This window comes from Cottoperca gobio, chromosome 11 (genome assembly GCF_900634415.1).
Source record: "Cottoperca gobio chromosome 11, fCotGob3.1, whole genome shotgun sequence".
Taxonomy (NCBI): domain Eukaryota; kingdom Metazoa; phylum Chordata; class Actinopteri; order Perciformes; family Bovichtidae; genus Cottoperca; species Cottoperca gobio.
Window position 1 is genome coordinate 9222615 of NC_041365.1, and position 21063 is coordinate 9243677.

A 21063-nucleotide genomic window follows, 5' to 3' on the forward strand; every position below is an offset into this window, starting at 1 on the left:
GCAGTATTTCTTAATGATAACAGTGTTTTTATTTGCTTGGTTTAGCAACTGTACATGTGACTCCTTCCTGAGAATACTGCTCACCTCAGGGGAGAGGGGAGGGACAGTGGAATGGAGAGAGAATCCGAGAGGGAGGAGTGGAGAAAAAGTAGAAATGTAGGGGTGATGGAGCAGAAGAGAGGGAATAAAAGGTATAAATAACTCCAGTGGAGGGAGGTAGACATACAGAAGGACTGGTGGAGGGGAGATAAAGAGCATATCATGTTGGACATGACCCAATTAAAAGATAAACCCCATGATCAAGACAAACCCCATACTTTAGTCAAGCCAACACTGGTTAAAGGTGTGCATCTGTCCCTGGTTTTAAGAAGAGTAAAACAAGAAACGGTAACTTTAATTCACTCCATAATACATAGACTGATTAGTATTAAAGTGTAATTCTACTCTAAATATGAAACTGAATTGTTGTCCAAAAAATGTCCCTGAAAATCCAATTCCTGGATCGACTAAACTGAAGAAAATTTGACAAAGAGAGTGTAACTGAAAGCTTGCACTGCGTATTGTTGAGTGAACATTTGTGGGGAAACAAATGGGATAAAGGGAACCCACAACATGACTCATGCAGCAACACAATTTGGCTTCAATATACAAAACAAGCAATGAAGAAACCATGATTCTTTTTATATTTTTGTAGAAACCTCTGCAAAAATAACAGGCAAGTTGCTCCTAAATGGTTTAATTATTGAGCAAACAAATGTTATTTGAGTGAAATGTTCCTTTTTAGTCGATTGCAGTTCGTCTGGCACAGGGTGACCTACTGTACAGTATAATCAGGACCTCCATTGTAAGTCAAAAACCAGCCTCCCTCCACCTGTTGCCTCTCGGTCCCTTCACTCCCCCCTGTTCATCCCTCTCCCTTATTCACTAACAATTCATGCCTCAGAAACGTGTTAAAAATATAGCTTCTTTGTATATTTACTATGCAAGTTAACTTAAAAAGTGGCCTGTGACATGTAGCTTGTTCTTCAAAATACAGCTTTCATATTTCATTGTTATGCCATCTCTTGATGCCTGAGATAAAGAGATCTGGAGAGAAGATGGAAAAGAGATGAAATGATGACATTTATGAGCAGCTGTAAATCAATTATTTTTGCCCATTGAATTTTCATGAGGAAGACTGAACATAGAGAAATACTGTAAAGAGTCAAGGCTGAAAATAGTAATAATAATAATAATTAATAATGATATAAAAGCATGTTTAAACAACAACATTATCATATCATCTTCATTATCCTCCTCATCCTGGCTCTTCAGTTCCAGTTGTTTCATCCTGCACATGTGGAGAGTGTTAGTCGTGTTTTTGTGGCACATTTCGGTGCGTCCATTCACCGAAATATCTCTGCAGTCCTTCAAGCGAGCCTCTGAAACCTTTGTTTGATTCACTTTGTTCAAAGATTAAAAAGTAGTAATGGATGATTTTCTTTAAAAAACCTCATCTCTGAGGAAAGGTGATGGGAGAGAGGAGCGTTTTTTCTGGATACAACAGCAAATAATGCAACAAAAAAGTACAAAACAACACAATAATGACCAACACATGACCCTGGCCAGGGAGAAAAAGGAAACGATGAATGTTTGAAGGAGGAGAGGGAGCGGATTGTTTCAGTCCGTCATGTCTGCTGTCCATTAGTTCATTTTTTCACCTGTCCATCACTGATATCCATCTAAAAATGTTCTCTCCTCATTGTGATTGGCTAAGAGCGACTGCAGTCCATCTCCACAGCAACAGAACTAATACGGGCGGATCATCTTCAGTCGTGATTGGTCGATGACATCCAGCAGGTTCTTGGCGTCGACTGCGAGCGCGTGAGCTGCCATTAGCATCTGTTTCTTGTAGTCCTTTTGTAAACTGTACAGAACACAGAAAACAATGACAGTGTCAACATTATTAAGTATTAAGTAGTAAATAATTATCATTAAAACACGTTAAATGTATTTGAACCTACCTCGTCATGACATACTGTTGAGCCAGTTTCATCTTTGCTATCAACTCGGCCAGATCTGAATTCAACAACTTCTGGGCCATTTCAATCTGTGATGACAAAAACAAAATGTTAAATTCAAAAAGAAACTTAGAGCTGCCCAACTTTAGCCTGAGCAATTTGAGTTTACGTGTTTTACTGCCGTGTCACAAATTCAGCATGAGTCAACAAAAAAAAAATGTGTTTAAAGAATGTTTATAAATGACGTGTTGTATACATGCAGTCATCGTCGGGATTTATTCTAGTGATTTTACTCTTAAGCAATTTAGATACAGTGTTCAGTTTTGTATTTTCAATCTCTGTTACATTTGTGTGAGTGAGTGTGTGAGTGAGTGTGTGAGCGTGTGTTTACCTCTCTGTGTGTGCTGGCCGGCAGCGAAGGAAGTGTCTCGTCAACTGTTGCTAGCAGAGTCCTCAGTGCCAGACCCACCTCCTACACAGAAACACACACACACACACATATATTTTAGCTTCAGTCCTCAGTCATTGTGAACTTTTAAATCTGTTGATGATGGATATTTAACTTAATGTCTAAATACTTTAAAATAAGGGATAGAAAACCGTAGCATTATAATATTTGCTCTAACTTAATAGAGATCACAGTGTTCTGCAGATGTTTTAAAGTACCACACTGTCAAAGTGTCAAAACCTTCTGCCCCAGAGATGTTTTTCAGAGAGGTAACGTTGATCCTACCTTGACCATTGGGACGTACTCCTCTGGAGCTGCAGGCTGAATCCTGTTGGACATCTCAATCACAGCTTTAACCAAACCGGTCACGTTCTCATACACTTTGTCGTTAGAACGATCCAAGTTTGCGGTGGGGGGCGGGCTGATCTCCTGAGGCTGCAACTGGAGCAACGAGGAAAGTATGACTGTTACAATGAGCCACTAAAAACTAACATTTTACACATTCAAAATATTCCTTTTGGAAATTGTATTAAAGAGTTACATTTTAATTCTTTAAGGAACATTTTGGAGCCTTTTATGTGGATGTCCAATCAGTGGTGATGGTATGCTCAGTGCATGCTATATTGACCCAAAGATCTGTTGCTCTTCATGCATCCAGCTCATTTTCTCTGGGTGGTGCTCTAGATGCGGCTCAAAAACAGAGCTTCCTTCGTCTCTTCGCTTGTATTGCAAATTGCGAACATGGCAAAATATGAGTGCAGAGGATGTTATGGTCGACGATACATTTTACAGTGTTTTGGTTGGCAGACTTGGACAGAAGCTTGAGTGCAATGCATCATGGGAGCAACTCAGATTTCTCGGTCATACACCACGCACCAAATTGCTTCAATGGACTCCATTTACCATCAACCCTGATTAGAAATTCACATAAAAGTTGCCAAATCTTCCCTTTGAAGAAAAGCTCTTTCTGCTACCAGGGTCAACCTCGGTGACTGTAGTTAGACAGACACACCACTGGGGGGCAGTGTTTTACTAGATTTACACACACTGTGTGTGAGTGTTATTTCTGTCTACATGCATTTCTACCTACATGCTAAATACTTTGACTTTCTACTATGACATAAGAGTTATTGTTAGTACAGTGTGATGGCAGGACAGACAGGGTCAGTGTTCTAGTGACAGACTCAATGTTCAACCTGCATTAAGAGATATGTTAAATCAAAGGACTACGTTAAATGTGAAAGTGTAGCTCGATATACCTAAGGTCATTTTTGCAAATTGCATCTTCACCAACTTTTATTGACACATTTCAGAGTTTGTCTTTGTCTTTCTGGCCCCTGGTGTTTAAAAATCCCTTAATGCAGGTTTAATTATTGTTCACAAAACTACCCAGTTGATTTGATTTAGTTAAAGCCGCGGGAACGTAATAAAAGCATTTGGCTGAAGTGATTTGTAGGCCATCACTTTAATAAGAAAGTAGAGCTCCATTCAAATGAAAAATCACCTTAAACCACAATTCAGTTTTTAAACATTAAATATTGGCTTACGAATAAGAAAAAGTTTCTGTATAATGTTAAAGACATATACCACAGTTTCTGCTATGAAGATCACAAATCACAGGAAACAACATACACTTACATAGAATTATATAATCAGTTAATGATTAACTACATTCATTTAACTATATTATCATTTAAGATGCAATGGAGGACATACAGTTTACAAAAAACACTACGATGACTTTTATATTTCGGTTACTTTTTCTTTACCAGGGCTATTTTTCACAACTCTCTGAGTATGACTACACACGCCTAAAACCATGTTATTAACAAAATAATCTAAGCTCCAAATTCAATTTACTATCTTTTTGGAGCTTCACCATCTTTGTTAACGACCATGAGATGCATTTCAAAGCCCCAGTTGAGATTTCTTGGCACAAATACTGTACGGAGGTCAAGAATTAACTTCCACTGGGGCTGCTAATTATTCTCATTATCAATTAATCTGCCAATTATGTTCTTGATTAATTGATAAATCGTTTGGTCTATAAAATGTCATAAAATGGAAAAATTAAAATAGAACAAGAGAAAAGCAGGAAATGTGTATTTAATAATAATACATTAGATTTGTATAGCGCTTTTCTAGAAACTCAACAAGCTGAAAACATTTTCTGCCATTTTTGCATGAAAAAATACTTGAATGATTAATCAATTATTAAACTAGTCTAATCGACTAATCGTTGCAGCTCTAACTTCCATACTTAAATATTCTGTTTGACAGACCAACAGTGATAACTTGTTCTGCCTCTGGTAAAGAAAAACTATAATTCAGAAAGCTTCATGAAGCTTCTCAACTATCAGCTAACTAACTCTACAGTGATGACAGACAAACACAAAGATCAGCTTACCCTCCACGGCTATAGGGAGGTTGAGGAGAAGGGAGGGACGTGTGGGTGGGTGGATGGGGGTTTGACAGGAAGGAGATTGAAGGGGGGGTGCAGCAGGTTGGGTGGAGAGGGGAAAGGGTTTGACAGATTGATTGATGGATAGATGGATGCAGAGTAACAGGTCAGGATGAGGAATAAGAAGATGGCAGGGTGTTAAAGGGAAACAAACAGAAGGAATGCATGGATGTTAATGAGAGAGGGAGAGAAAGAGTAAAGGGGGAGAGAAGAGTGACAGCACATTAGGCCAGAGCCAACCACAGGCGAGGCATAGCATGGCACTGCATGCAACCAATCGGCAAAATTTCCAAATAGTGTTGAAGTCAACTCAAAAACAATATGCTAGAATGGGAAAGAGGCAAAATAAGAGCAAAGTGAAGGAATCATGTTCACAAGAATAATCTTAATCAGCTGCATCTGATCATTTTCAAACTAGGGAATACATTTCTTTCACCGTTCATCGCTCTGATGTGTGGAGCTTGATGTGTGGAGCTTGATGTGTGGAGCTTGATGTGTGGAGTTTGATGTGTGGAGTTTGATGTGTGCGTATATACCTTGACCCCCTCGTTGTAGCTGTCCACGGGGCAGAGACTGGCCAGGTTGCCAAGGTGAGCAGGAGCTCCGGGGCGGGGCGGTTTCTTAGGAGGAGCCACATGCTCTGGAACAAAGGAGAATGACAGTGTGACGTGTCTGTAGTATGGAGTTAAGTATGATGCAGGCTCGCAGGTACTCTATGCTGGTGTGCAGCGGTGGTAAGTATGTGATATGAGATTATAGTTTTTATCTAAGCTTAGAACCGCAAAATAATTCTGTGTTTTTGATGACAATGGTCTTTATGAACCTGCCATAATGCTGTAAAACTATAAGTTCTATACTTTACAGTTTAAGGCACATACGTTTTTCCATGTAATGCAACATTAAACTTGCACAATTAAACATAGAAAACATGATCAAATAAAAAAATAAGATGTAACTATCATGTTAACTAAGCATCGTATTGTTGTCGCAGCTAATATATAATATATATAATAATACCCCAATAATATAACATAGTAGCTACCAGTAAATGATAGAATTACTCTCTGAAAAGGGCAATTCTGTACAATGGCTCTTTTGATACTTTAAGAACATTTTGCTGATCATACTTCTGTGTTTTTACTTACAGAACATGTGTTGTTTTACACAAAGCTCGTTCTCTCACCTGGTTTCCCGATTGGCTGGTAGATATGTTGACTTCCACCCTGTGCAGAGACAAACGCAGGTTACACTTTCAATTGCAACTCTTTAAGTTTTTGGCAAAGTGTATCCTCTTATTTTAATCTTGTACTGACTTCACAAGCTAAATATAAGAACATATACATTCACAGTTGTCATTGTAGTTGAGAATTCTGAGACAAGCTTTAAGATAGTATAACCCACTTTTACAGTAAGATGGGACTGTGCAGTGCTTCTGGGTTTAAAGTTCCCATGAGCCCTCTGTGGTCATGTGGTTGGTGTGTAGGCAGTACCCTCCGTGGCACACAGACAGAAATACTTTGTCTCCTTCTCCCAGCGTCTGTCTGACTGAATACTTTCCCCGTGCCTCCCTCTTGCACCATTACATTCTTTATCTTTCTCCTCTCTGCTATAATCTGCTACTCTTTTCCTCCTTTTCCCTTTTTTCTATCCCTCACTTCCTCTATTTTCAGCATTTTCCAATTACATTTTGACTCAGCTGCACCTTCTACCTTAGAATTGTCGTCTCCATCAGTGTGTGGAGGTAAACATCCGATTTTCAATGAAAGTGTCAACACGCACACGCACGCACACACACACACACACACACACACACACACACACACACACACACACACACACACACACACACACACACACACACACACACACACACACACACACACACACACACACACACACACACACACACACACACACACACACACACAATGACTGACCGGCGCTTGCAGTATGCCGTCCTCTCTGTCAATGCTTCCTCTGCTGTTTCTGGACTCGGCCTTCTGCAGGGAAGAGATAGAAAGACCCAAAAAACAAAAACCCATAACTAAGCATGTGTTTTGGAGCAATTTCAAAATAAAATACAGTAAAATAAAACACATTGTGATTTGAATCCATATTGAAAAAAATCATGGGGCACTTACAAACAGTAAATATGAAATAATATAAACACAGTTTGACAGCCACCTGCAGGTTACAGAAATAAAAAGTCTTTGCAAAACAGCTGTAGTTATCTTTTGCTGACCAAACATCACATTTCAACATAAAAAGGCACAATTAACCAGCAAAATCATTTTGAAGAATTATAATTCCACCAATGACTACGACCTGCAACAGTTTGTCATTTTTTTCCATTTACACTGCCTCAAAAGAATCCTCATCATCATCAAGTCTGTGAGGAAGAAGAGCAGCAGATAAACACAACCCTGTCCGCACAGAGAACTTCCTGACAGCTTGTTAGTCTACATAAAACAGTAACTTTACAAAACTCTGTCCACATTTGCGACACTAAAACCCCAACATGACCTCTCTCGTTTTTTTCAGTACCGTTTTGGTGAAGCACGCCTTGAAAAGATGCATCCTGGGAGAATAGAGGCTGAAGAAGACGGGAGGAGGAAAGCAGAGAATGGAGGCCATCGAAAGGAGAGCCGAGATAGGGACAGAAAGTATGAGAGAAAGATAGATGCAAGTAAAGAAAAACTTAAGACATCGAGAGAGAAAGACTTGTGGAAAAGAGGAGCGAGAGGAAACTAAGAGCGGGGAAAATGAGACTGAGAGAGACAGAAATATTTAGTCAGAGAAGAATGGTGGGAGAGGAAAAGACAAGACAGAGAAAGAGAAGAAGTTTTTCCAGAGGAGGAAAAGCTCCACTGAGCCACAGAGAAAAGATCCAACCGCCCCTCTCCTCTCCGTTTCTCCCTCCCACTGTTTCCATCTCCCTGCATCTCCCTCTGTTTCTCTCTCCCTCTCTCTGATGGGTGCCTCCTTGTTCGATCCACCCTCTCCATGCTCTTGCCAATCCCACTTCCTTTCTCCCTCCTTCTGTCCTCCACTCTCGTTCCTCCTCACAAACTTCCATCTCTTCTTTCCAGGCCTTACTTTCCTTCTCTCCTCTTGAAGTGTATGAGCATATTTCACTAATAACTTCTAACCAGACAGTACTCTATAGTGGTAGAAAGTATTACAATCTTATTCTACTATTTGCAGCTTTGTCTCTTTTAAGGAGGAACTTAGAAACCATTCACAGCACACCAAGAATAAACAACCAAACTGAAAAGTAGCTTCTATGCCATTACCCCTTTGGAAGTTTTGCAGATGCATTATAAGGATATTTGCATGTTCAGGAGTTCTCTTCATGGCTATAAACTCTCTCTAGTGTAAACCACACTGCCTTTAAAAATATAATCCTCTCCCAATGAGGCGGTGTGGTTACAAAGTCAGATTAAGATAAAGAGAATTCACCACACTAACCTAATCGTTTGTATTACGGGACTTGTATGTCACAATGGTGGTGCATCAGGGAGAATGGAAAAAATCCTCAGGCAGTGGTTGCACATTAGTCACTCTGAGATATCTTAAGTGTCAGGAATGTGTTTGATAACAGGTCTTTCTACTGATGATTGATGATTAATTCATCCCTTTGAAGGAAGCTTGCTTTTACTTGTCAATCTCCACAAGGGTCCAAGGTCAGAGCCATAAAACTGCTCTCTGATGTGTTGAGCCATTTTGCAAAGAGCGCTACTTTATGTCCCATTAAATCAGTGTTACCAAAAGTAAGAGAGGAACTGGTGCATTGAGAGAAACTAGAGGCCAGGAAAAATAAATGACATCCAGGGGTTACTGAATAACAAACAAGATATCAGCAATTCAGTCTGCCAGGTCTGTCCTGACAAGCAATAAATAAAGAGAGGGGACATCTCCCTCATCACTCATCGCTGTGTTTTTCTCTCTCTCTCTCTCTCAGATCTCCCACACCTGGCTCAAAAATGAAAACCGCAGTTCAAGGAAAGAGTGAAGAGGGAAGAAAAACAGACTTGTTTTGCAAAGTAGTGATTTAGCTCCTTTGGAGGAAGTTTCAGTGTCGGATGAATCAAAAACAACGGAACCAGTTCAAATATCTGAGAACGACATTCTGCAGCTCATCTGGCAAAAACAATACACATTAAGACATTTCACGAAAGTGGAAAAAGCGTCCCACAGGGCAACATTTATTTATGTAGAGTTGATTACTTGGTCAATGCAAAGTAATATCGCGACCCTTGCATAGAATAACCTGTTGAAAAGTTTTTCAAAGTAGTGTTTTGCTCATAATATGGCAGTAGTCCACAGACAAAAACTGAAAACTGTAGCTTGTATAAATACAATTACCATAACCATGAAGCTCTCCTCCTGCTCCAACCACCGCTGGTCGTCCTCCATCTGTTGTTGCTGCATCATCAGCCTCTCCTCCATCATAGCATGGCCGACACATCCACCGTCCCGTAGAAAACACGGGGGCTTGAATGTGAACTGTTGCTCTTTATTTAGTCATACTAAAGAATACAATTCTAACTTTTGTCAGGTTTGGGACAGCAACATAATGGATCTTAATCTTATTTACATCAGCTCATAAAAGTGATTGCAGGGATCAAGTTGCCATTTTAAAAATGTTCCTGACTGCAGTTCACCATGTGATTGAAGTGACAGCACCTGACTACTGTAATGTCACCCGCTACGTTTAATCAAAATGAAATATAAATGACGTAAATGTATGTTGTTTTAGCTGTTCAAAATGTTCAGTTCTATAATTTAGATGTCCTCCTGCGACTCTATTCAGGTACATTCTTTATGTGTTTTTTCCAGCTCCAACAGAAAATGTCTTGCACATGTGCTTCACTAACAGAAGTCATTTCAGTGGGTTTTTCTCTGTCACAGGTTCTTTATGAATGTGCATACCTCCATGTTAGGGCTCCACACTGCAGTGTGTTCAGGTCTGTGTTGAGTCCAGGAATCAGTAGGAGGGTAGCTGCCTCCTACACCACCATGGGCTGATGGCTGGAGGTGCACAGAAAGAGTTTGAAAACAGTTAGTAGTGATAAGAAAAATGTGCAGTGGGGGAAAAACAACTCTTTTGACTTAGTATGAGTAACTACAAATACAACAACTGATCAAGCTAAGGCTCCAACAATTTATATGGTATGAAAACTATTCATAACTTTGTTAGTTTCTAGTCTGCCAGTTTAATTTTTCAGCTCCAAAAATGTCGTTGGGGTGTGAAAAACAAAGGCTGGCTTTGGAGAAAACAAACTCAACTAAAAGCAATAAAGCAAAAGAAACATAATGCATAAAAACACATCTAGTAAAGTTATACGCTTAAAGGTTATAGGATTGTTAATTGACTGATATTTCCTACCTGTCTGGATTACAACACAAAAATGTTTAAATGTAAAACAAACAGCAGAGTTGAGGATGAACCCAGAACACAAATAGACTCTGAGAAAGGGTCTCTGAATCAGAGTGAATAATGGAGGAATCATTATGAAATAATATTGCTAATCCCACTCACTTAGTGAGCCGTGTTAATAATAACAAGCTCTGATTTGGCACGAGGCTTCAAAGAATCATGGGAGTTCTTATACAGCATCTCAGCTGCGCTCAGTCTGGTGTGTAACACATGCTACCAAAACATACAGATGTTATTGTAACGTGCGATATGATCAAGTTTGACTTAAATAGCAGTTAAAATGATACACTCCTTATAAGGAAAAGAGAGAGAGAGAGAGAGTGGCTTCGATTTGTATTTGTGTGTGTGTGCGTGCATGTGGCTTTTAGCACTACAGGAAATGCCTGCTTTCTGCTTGGTTTATGGGGAGAGGAATAACTGCCCTGAAAGTCTCACATTTCTCTTTCTGACTTTGACACATGCAGCACACGCTTGCTGTCCTCCAACACAGTCTGTCTTCTGAGTTAACTCACTGCGTTGGGCTTTATTGTGAGGAAAGGGCTCAAACTGTACATTTCAGACACCAAATAAAAAAGATCATTTATAGAACCTGACAAAATATGTTTCCATTACTGTAGGTTGAAAATGCTTTGGTAGGTGTTTAAGATTTGTGATTTTTCACCTTTCTTGAACGCAATATTTCCTTCGCAAGTTTTGTTTTGAACTTTTTCTAGACCTTCATTTTTGTGCTAATGGGCCCAACTTGTGGCGGGGGATCTTTGCATCAAATATTGTGTAAAGGTGGAGAAGAACTTGAAAATAAGATACATATTTTTTTAAATATTCAACCATAATCTTGTTTAGTTAACCTGCAAACAATTTGAAAACCTTTAAATGGCAAAACATTTGATATATATATATATATATTGATATATGTTTCTAGACCTCTGTAGGAACTCTACGCTAAATAATGTTTCTAATTCTCTTGCAATGGATGCACGTAAAATAAATGGGGGAAATGATGTACAGTACTACACAATAAAAAGTATGATTCTTAAAATGTACAACTGCACTAAGTTAAACAACAAACAATTAAAAACATTACACTGCTTAGTCAGAAATATATATCTTTCTGCACAGGTAGAGCGCAATTGAAGGATGTTTGTTGTCGTGAACACAATACAAATATTTGATCAAGAATCTTAAATGACCACAAACACATTTATCTTTCCTGACAAAATATTGTGTTATCTATTCCTGATACTGTATATCTTTCTTAAATAAGTATCAGTGGTGTTTTCTGAACTCTTCCTCTCTGTAGCCCTGCACACGGCTGCTGGTGCCAATTAAATCCTCTGGAAGTGAGAGGAAAACATTGCTGCAGCCACAGTGGATGAGAAGGAACAGAGAGCCCACTTTTCTCTTTACGGGAGCCGTGTGTCTGTGTTTGTGTATTCCGTGTGTGTGTGTGTTTTCTGTACCGAGAAGTGGTTGAGTTGGGGGCTGGAGAAGAAACCTTCACTGGAACGAGGACTGGGGTAACCTGGTCTACTGGGCTGCAGACAAAAAGATAACAGTTTGTGTTTATCAGTCATGCCAAACACATCTAGTGAAATAAATACAAATGTGTTCATTCATTCAGTCTCACTTTAGGCGGTGCGTCATCAGACCCTCCAGAGTCCCAGGACACGGTGACTTGTCTCCTCATCTCCATCCGAAGTCTCTCCTCTTGCTGCATCTTCTCTTCATCCAGTATGGTGCTACAAAAGTTACACTCATCTTATTAAGTGGTCTACTTCTTTATTGAAAGTGGTGAATCAATAAGGGGGAAAAAAATCTTCCAATATGTTTGTGTGTATAAGAAATTAAATATTTTTAATTTGAAGAAAAAATAAGCTCCAACAACACCAAGGACACACAATGATAGAGGCTACTGGGAAGGTACACCAAGGTATCATAATTCCTGCTGGACACTAATCAATATTTTATGTGTGCAAGATGACATGCCAAAAGAAATCCATATTTAATCTTAATCTTTAAATGTTACCAATGAAATGTGTTTATGATCACCATTTAATTATTTGATAATAATTAATACAATAAATTATTTGGGATATCGATATTTACTGCCTAATTCTGATCACCTTTAATACGGCAACGAGAAATGATGTGTAATGATGGGAACTTTAAAGACAAAAAAGGGGCTATGCATTTAACATGCATTACAAACACTGATTAGGATTAACACAGTATTAGTACAATGGCCTTTCAGGTAAGTATTATTCAACACAGCACGTGTAAGCACAATCTAACAAAACATACTTGAGTTGTGTTTTGAGTTCGGTGAAACGCGGTCGCTTGCTGGGGTCATACGACCAACACTTTGTCATCAAACTGTAGAGGGTGGGCGGGCACTGAGGAGGCATAGCCAATCGCTCGCCGTTTTCTATCCTGCCAATCACGTCATTGTTCTTCACCCCTTGGAAAGGCTTGATGCCATACATCAAGATCTCCCACATGCACACACCTGCAGAGAGACAGAGCAACATGCAGACGTAGCTCTTCAGGTCTATTTTTCAGATGATGTACTTTAAATCATACTTTCAGGTAACAGTAACAAACGTAGTAAATGCATACACACATAAATGATCATAACTCACCAAACATCCAGACATCGCTGGCAGAGGTGAATCTCCTGAAGTTGATAGATTCAGGAGCCATCCATTTGATAGGAAGTTTACCTTTAGAAGCTGAGACGAAGACAAACACAGATACATTTAAATTACCTGCAGAATTCATTTGAAATTACCTAGAAAATACAGAACAACTATATAAAAATTCATCATTTGGTTGCAGGAGAATTTTGCAAACCCTCAGAGGGTTAGAGATTAGAAGACGACAATGTTTTCATAACATGCCAACATGTGCAAGAAGTCAAGATAAACTGCAGTATCCTGATTTCACCTGTAGGTGGTGGTAAAGTACTGCAAACCAGAAGAGTTGGTCACATACACAAAACTAGAAGTTACTGGGACAACACACTCGTCTCATGTCGGCCATGCTCAGAAAATGTGAGTAACCAACAACATTGATCTTGGATACATTTAAAGCATTACTGTTTTAAAGCTGTGTATGTGTTTGGTGTTTGAGTAACGTTACCTTTGTAGTAAGAGCTGTCCTCCATGTATCGTGAGAGACCAAAGTCTCCGAGCATCACACAGTCAACTGACGAGACCAACACATTGCGAGCCGCTATGTCCCTGTAAGTCAATATCATCATGTCATGTCATAGGCCTGAATCGTAGATGTTATTTGTCATATTTGAGATGTACTGTGAGACGCCTACTGAGTGCACTATATGTCATTTCTGTCACTTTATTTCAGTAATTAAGAAAGTGTTTGCAGCATGCAGTGCCCTCAAACATTCGTACAACAGAGCAAAAAAAAGGTATTGTCCGTATCGAGCAACAAGCCATTATTATCTGTTCTTATTTTAACATTCAATTAGAAATCAAAACTCTTGATGCCTTTCTGGTTCATTGTTTTTGAATTATACTGGCATGATAATAACAATGTGAATCCAGTACATGCAATCATATGCCCACAGCCATTCCTCAAGAGAATTCCTCTTGTGCATGCATACGTCAGTGTGTGTGTGTGTGTGTGTGTGTGTGTGTGTGTGTGTGTGTGTGTGTGTGTGTATGTGTGTTTGTGTACCTGTGTACGAAGCGTTTACTCTCCAGATATGCGAGTGCTGTGCTGAGCTGGTAGGCGAACAGAATGAGAGTGGCCAAATCCAAATTGTACTTCCTCACCTGAAGGAACGAACGTAACTGCAGACAGAGAGAGAAAGATGGACAGAAAAATAGGTTTATGCTTGTATTCATAGAACATGGCAGATACTACGTCCATGCATGTCATCATCTCACACTGTCAGCAAGACATTACCTCAAAGTATTTACCGTGCAAGTGGACTTTTGTTTTTCCTAATATAAGGGATTTTTTTCAGGTCAGGCTTTTCCTAGGCGGCTACACTCAACAATTTCTGTGTTTACTGACTAGAAGTGACACACACGCTACTGAGTCCAGATGTGAGGACGTTATCCTCAGGCGTACCTCTCCAAGCGTACAGAGCTCCATGATGATCCACACAGGGTTTTCTGTGATCACTCCGATCAGCTTGACGATGTTAGGGTGGTCAAACTGACGCATTGTCACTGCGAGGGAAACAAAGACACACATTAACACACTCAGTACGTATGAAATGAGTCAGGTTTGCTAATAATTAAACAGTGTGGTCTTACATGCTTCTTGTAGGAACTTTTCTCTGACACTGTCTGATGTGCAGTTCTTACAGGTCTTAATGGCGACGGGGAGATCTGGTTTGTCCTGCAGAGCACAGTCACAAGTTAGCAGATTATACAGAACATGCTGTAATCAGGGGGTTTGAATCAGTATAATAAAAGAAGGATTCTTTTTTTGATATCGATCGATTGGTATCAAAATGTAGCAAAAATGAGGGCGGCCACTTTAAATTATTTTCATTAACGATTAATTTCTCGATGTCAGAAGATTGTGGAAGATGTCCATCTCAGTTTATCAAAGTCCAAGGTCTTTAAATGTCTTGTTTTGTCAGTCCAAAACGCAAAGCTATTCAGTTATGATATAAAACTGAGAAAAGCAAGACATGAAAAGAGCATTTTCTGCTATTTTTGCATGAAAGATTACTTTTAAATCGATTATCAAAACAGTTTATTTTTTTGTCGATTGACTACTCCATAAGTCGACTAATGATGGACGCTCTAGCAAACATAAGCACATACGGACAATTAATGTTCAGTATATAAAGTTTCATAATAAGATGTTGTTGGTCTGATCTTTGTACCTGCAGTTAGGGAGCAGAACTGAGAACTAGAGTAACTACCAAACACACTATTTGTCCCATGTCTTTTGATTTATTGATGAGCAAGTAAAACGTGTGCTGATGCATGAGTGTGTATGTTTGTATATTTCAACATACCGGGCTGTTATAGACTCCTTGGTGTACATCTCCAAACTGACCCTCTCCTATGCAGCGGCCCAACTCTATCCTGTCCCTCAGGATCTCATAATCCCGCGCTGAGAGACAGAGGAGGAGAGGAAAAGAGTGAGATTTATACATTTACCTAATGTTTTTTATACACTGGAAAGACCCATCACATTTGACATTCTTTACTCGGACAACATGGACGGGGTTTACCAGAACAAGACCATTTGGATGGTATCAGCTGTTCGTTTTTTAATCACAGAAAAGTAACTTTAAAATGACTTCTAACTTTCAGGCAGTCAAATCATTGTCCTTATCGGTAAACCCCATCCACTGGCAATCAGATTTGACTAAAACAAACCATTAACAATATACTAAAATACATTTCCATCCAGGATCGTGTTTCCTTCCCCACATCTCTAACTAGACAAACCTCGCCTTGACATGCACACTACCACACAGAATTACAAACACACCAACATACTGTAAACGAATGAAAGAAAAGGTTTACATGCACACCCAGTCGCATTAACATTTTGGGTTTATTCCTCTATACTGACACAGTGAAACATGAGGCTACAAAAAACAACAAGTTCTCAATAAGATCATTAATGGAGATAAAAGCCCAGAGTGCTCTGTGCATGTAAACAACAAGAGCCCCGTTTTAAAACACTTTGCAAAGCCGAGAAGATTCAGAACGCCTGGATCTCATGAGTGAAATATTAAAGAGACGGATAAAAACTGATGCACTGGATTTGAAGTGCATTAAATACGGTCTGTGCAGTAACCACTTTATAATCCGTAAGTATGTTTAAAATAATGAAACTAGTTGTTTTTGCCACTGACATCCACATGCTTTGACATTTATGTGCGATCAATATTCCTGCCTTGTTGAAAAAGGTCATAAACATTTCCACAGAGGTCCGTTAATGTCCGCCGCCAGCCAACCGCAGTAAAACTGGACTAAACACTGAATTCAAGAGGTTTACGCAGGACTCTGACCATCAGGAACGTATCCCCATCTGTCGGGCTAAACAAAGTTCGACTCAACCAACATACAAACAGCATGACCAAAACACATTCCATTATAGGAAAGAAATGCACTGCAGCTAATCCATACGGCAGTTTGTTTGCAGGATTAAACATTGCTTCTAACACAGAAGAACCCACAGATGACTAAAAAAAACAACAACATATGATAATAAACATGATAATAAATCCCAATAAAGAAAAGAAAAATGTCAAAACCAACATGATGGTGAAATGAGAGCCAAGCCAATAAACAACACAAATACTGAGAGACTGTTTAGCTCCAGAGGTCTGGGGAGACTTCTGATTAAACTATTTATGAAGTAACATCTTGCATTGTTTATGGATTGGCCCTCCCTTTCATTTTTAACACAAGACTCGAATGAACAGCACTCTATAAAACGGCAACAACCACAACTCAACAACGATCGGGAGATTAGGCAACTTCGGTCTTTGTATTTTTCTTTGCCAGACACTTTGAAAGAAAACCATCAACACTGGTTCCTACCTTCTTAAAAAAGCCACATTGTCAATACTATTACTAATGTAAATCAATTGGTGTAGTTATACATCCACACAATAGCTTGCAGGAGGATGCACTAATTAGTTTTTAATGAGGAAGGCTGACGACAACATAATCAAGTGAAGCAAAGAAAAATATGAACAAAAATGTAAAATCTCAAGGCATTTCAGTCGGACAGAGCGAGAGAGAGGCAGGGAGTTTTACCTTCAACTACTCCATAGCTGACTGTGTTGGCGATGGGGGAAAGAGGAAGAAAGACAGATGAAGAGAGGGAGAGAGCCAGACAGCTGCTTTAAGATTGAAAACAGCTCAGAAAACATACACACACGTATACAGGCACAGATTATAAACGCGTTTCACTTTTTATTTGATGTTTAGTTATTAAATAAGGTAATACAAATAAAATGTGAAATATAGTCATTACTGCAATACAGTCTCATTGTATACATACAACAGACACACATACAAACTCAGGCACAGAGTAGGAAAAAATATGTCAGAAGTCGCAGAAAGAAGGACACCAAAAAAAGCAAAGCGTAAGAGACAAAGAAATAAAGCCAGACAGAGAAAGATAGAAAAAGACTGGGAGGAAAGGACAACCAGTCCATTTTCAAAGTTGGCCACGTAATCAAATACTTGAGTACTTTGTACTGGCCCAAACATCCACATTAAATGTATTGGAACAGAGGGCTAAACCCACCATTACTCACGGGGGCTAGAGCCAAACTTACCAGAACATTCAGGGTTTTAACTAACGTATGAATGAATTTGACAGATGTGGTATGAGCTGTAGCCTCTCTGACCTCCAGCCGGTGTCTCTGCTGTTCATATAAGACGATGAAACTGGCTTGAATTTGATTAGCCGCTATCTAACTTCATGTGGTTTCATGTAACTTCTCTGACGTTCCCTGTGTGAGTGTGTTTCTTGGAAAAGACTTTCACCACACTCAGCGTATTAGATGGCAGAACAAAATGAATGTTTGTTTGAGAAGCATTTGACAGAAGAATCACAGTGAAACAGTTATTGTATAGTTCTCTTGCTAAAGTGCAACAGAAGCTAATTTTCTTGAGTACAAAAAACACTTGAGTTTGTAGATGTAAGGCAAAGGAGAAGATAGAATAAATGACTTACTGGAGGGCATGGTGTATGTGTCCTCTTCATCAACTATCTCAGCATAGTCATCAGTCTCTGTAACATGAGATGGACACAAATGATGTAAGAAAAATTTAAATGCAAGACAATAAAATAAAACACAGACACGCAAGTCTAAAATAATACCAGTACATCAACACAAACAATAGGAAAATCATGCACATGTTGCTCAGTTTACCGTGCGTCCGCTATGGTATGAAGGATCACCGATACACACACAAACACGTGTGCAGTAAAGAAACAAAGCTGCACAGTTAAACTAAGGAGTAAAGCATGAAGCTAAGTTTCGGCAACTCTTGCGCAAAGCGACACCCACATAGCTCCTCTAGTCCTCTCTCTGCACACACACACACACACACACACACTTGGCGCAGAGTTTCAGCTGAGCATGTGTTGTGCATATCTGTCTGTGTGAGAGCAGCTGGGCTGCTGGGAGTAACTGTGGTGGTGGAGGAGTGGAGGGAAAGAAAAGGAGAAGAGACGAAGACGGAGAGGAGCGAGAGGAGAGGCAGACAATGAAAGATAGAGCAGGAAAGAGAAACTAGAATAGAGAGACAGTAAGAGTATAAGAGAATACATAGTGGGTCTACTTGTCATGTGAGCAGATGGTAACATTTAGGATCAAATCTTTGCAGAATCAGACAGATAGGCAGAGAGAAGGGGAAGAGGAGACAGCCAGCAGGAAAAAGAGAGGGAAAGATGGGCCGAGCCTATTCTAACCAGATGGTGGTGTTTAAAATAAAATCAGTGTGCAGACTCAGCTGTTGGAAACAAGAGTCAAACATCTGCCGTCACAGCTCGTTCCCAGGATTTATCAGGCTCTGTGAAAACGTGTACCTATATTTATCAGAAATCCTTTTCTAAAGCCTGGGGCTGATTTCCTCAAGATAATCAGCCATGTAGAGTAAGCTGAAGAAAGCACTACTGGCTAAACGTGTAGTTGTTAATGTAAGGCAGGCTAACAAATACACTGTAGGGTAGTAAAGGAGACTGACAAGTGTTTAATGCTAAAAATAAATAGTTTCAACATGTTTGGAAATGCAGACATTTGCTTTGTTGCTGAGGGTGAGATGAGAAGATCAAAACCGCTCTCATGTCTTTATAACACATATGAAGCTACAGTCAGGCATTTCAAGGCATTACGCTAAGCTAGGCTAACCAGCTGGGGGCTCCAGCGACATTTTTTTTAACAGACATGACAAGAGAGTGGTCACAATCCTGTCATGCAACTCTCAGCAAGAAAGCAAACAAGTGTATTTCACAAAGTGTCCTATTTCTTTGAGGATGAGATAAAAAACACTGTAGGCTTTGAGTTTATAACTTTCCCTACTAGTACTTTACCAGTACAATATCCCACGGGAGAAGAGGTTGGAACGATTTTAATCAAACAGGCATGACTGTTGCTAAACCATTGCTCAACATGATTTATGTTTCACACGAAAGAAAGGAAAGGCTTTAATGCGCTTCTAAAAAATCTGTTCTGCTCTGCCGACTCTGTTACTGCTACTAAAATGTGTTTTATTACATAAACTCATCATGCACAACATAGCATTCCAGCTAAAGGTGGCTTTCATCAGTCATGATTTATTCCGTTTTAAAACAGTTTCTTAACTTTTAAAGACATGCTAATGTATTTGTTGCATTTAAATCTGCAGACGACTTAAATGGCTTTTTTAATATTCCTTAGTTTGTACTGTGAAGTCTATGATTTGTATTGCTGCATATTCGCTCAAGTGGTTTGGGATTTGTTCTAAAGAATCAACCCTTTCTAAGTTTAAAAGGTCTAACTCTGTCTCTTTCTGCTGTCAGTGGAGGGATAGTGTGTGTGTGTGTGTGTGTGTGTGTGTGTGTGTGTGTGTGTGTGTGTGTGTGATATAGTTAGCCCATTTTAGCCAGGAATGCACCCGCTCTTGAATCCAGCAAACCTCTCCCTACTCCACTCTGTGTGCATGAATGTATGTGCGTACACATGTGCATGCATGTGTGTGTGTGTGTGTGTGAGAGAGAGGAGAGAGAGAGAGAGAGAGAGAGAGAGAGAGAGAGAGAGAGAGAGAGAGAGAGAGAGAGAGAGATTTGGAGAAGTTCCCTTAAAGAGAAATACAACTTAGTTTCCTTCTTGTAAAAAGCTGACACATTTCAAATGTACATCCACACATACTATAATAGTAAACCACTCTAGCTACTAACAGATCACACTCATTAAAGCGACTGGTGATTTATTCATGTTTCTAATCACTGAAACATGAGAAACAACACATTCAGCTAAATAATTATTTCATTCTAAACTATTTAAATCACTCTATAATACAGCACATACACACACCAGCACCATTGTTAAAAATGTAGGAATGCATGCATAAACATCAGCCCACACACCGACACACACACACACACACACCAACACACAGTCACACACACACACACACACACACACACACACACACACATGCTACCCTTTCCCAGGAGGTTGCAATGTGTTGGTGGAGTGAGGACTATAAAGAAGGGACAACAGAGAGATTGATAAACAACAGCACAACTTTACCATCCCCACTAAGATCTTCTGCAGGATCCAGGAGAGCATGCAGGAAACGAGACAGCAGAAGAGGAGATCACAGAGAGAAAGCAGCAAGGAGAGAGAGAGAGAGAGAGAGAAAAGCAGGAGGCAGAGCGGAGAAAAGAGGGAGAGAGAAAGAGAGCGGTTAGAGCATGAAAGGCCTTGAAACAACATGGGAGATGTTGCAGGATCTGCAAAGCCAAACACTCAACGAGCAGTTAGATAAGTACCAAAATATCTATTAATGCTGTGCAGACACATGTAGGTGAAATGAAGTAATGCAAGAAATGGAAGCAATACAAAAGACAGCTTTTGAACTCCAGTATGATTTCAATAATGTATGATGTCTGCGTCATCGAGCTGTAAACATTTGTGCGTTGGAGAGTTAATGTAAGGTTGTCAGACTGAGGATACAGCGGAGTTTGACACGTGATATCCATTGGGGTAATG

The 21063-nt window shown here is 39.6% G+C and overlaps 1 protein-coding gene across 14 annotated transcripts in view; it reads right to left on the reverse strand.

Moving 5' to 3' along the window:
• Nucleotides 1-6: 6 nt before the first annotated feature.
• Nucleotides 7-21063, reverse strand: part of ptk2aa (protein tyrosine kinase 2aa) — a 60615-nt gene continuing 39558 nt past the window's right edge. For 2 of the 14 annotated variants that reach the window (XM_029443644.1, XM_029443637.1), the window contains 22 exons: nt 20513-20551; nt 18039-18095; nt 17111-17131; nt 15349-15446; nt 14633-14717; nt 14445-14545; nt 14046-14161; nt 13488-13588; nt 12989-13078; nt 12651-12855; nt 11977-12088; nt 11810-11884; nt 9842-9940; nt 9275-9403; nt 6847-6909; nt 6093-6132; nt 5446-5549; nt 4856-4864; nt 2734-2889; nt 2392-2472; nt 2004-2089; nt 7-1906 (listed from right to left, as the gene is read on the reverse strand). In XM_029443644.1, the coding sequence (XP_029299504.1) occupies nt 1789-1906; nt 2004-2089; nt 2392-2472; nt 2734-2889; nt 4856-4864; nt 5446-5549; nt 6093-6132; nt 6847-6909; nt 9275-9403; nt 9842-9940; nt 11810-11884; nt 11977-12088; nt 12651-12855; nt 12989-13078; nt 13488-13588; nt 14046-14161; nt 14445-14545; nt 14633-14717; nt 15349-15446; nt 17111-17131; nt 18039-18095; nt 20513-20551 (1985 nt within the window). In that variant the 3' untranslated portion in view covers nt 7-1788. Of the gene's footprint in view, nt 1907-2003; nt 2090-2391; nt 2473-2733; nt 2890-4855; nt 4865-5445; nt 5550-6092; nt 6133-6846; nt 6910-9274; nt 9404-9841; nt 9941-11809; nt 11885-11976; nt 12089-12650; nt 12856-12988; nt 13079-13487; nt 13589-14045; nt 14162-14444; nt 14546-14632; nt 14718-15348; nt 15447-17110; nt 17132-18038; nt 18096-18237; nt 19577-20512; nt 20552-20601; nt 20620-21063 lie in introns of those variants that run through there. The other 12 variants (XM_029443640.1, XM_029443638.1, XM_029443641.1 and 9 more) reach the window with 8 other exon arrangements.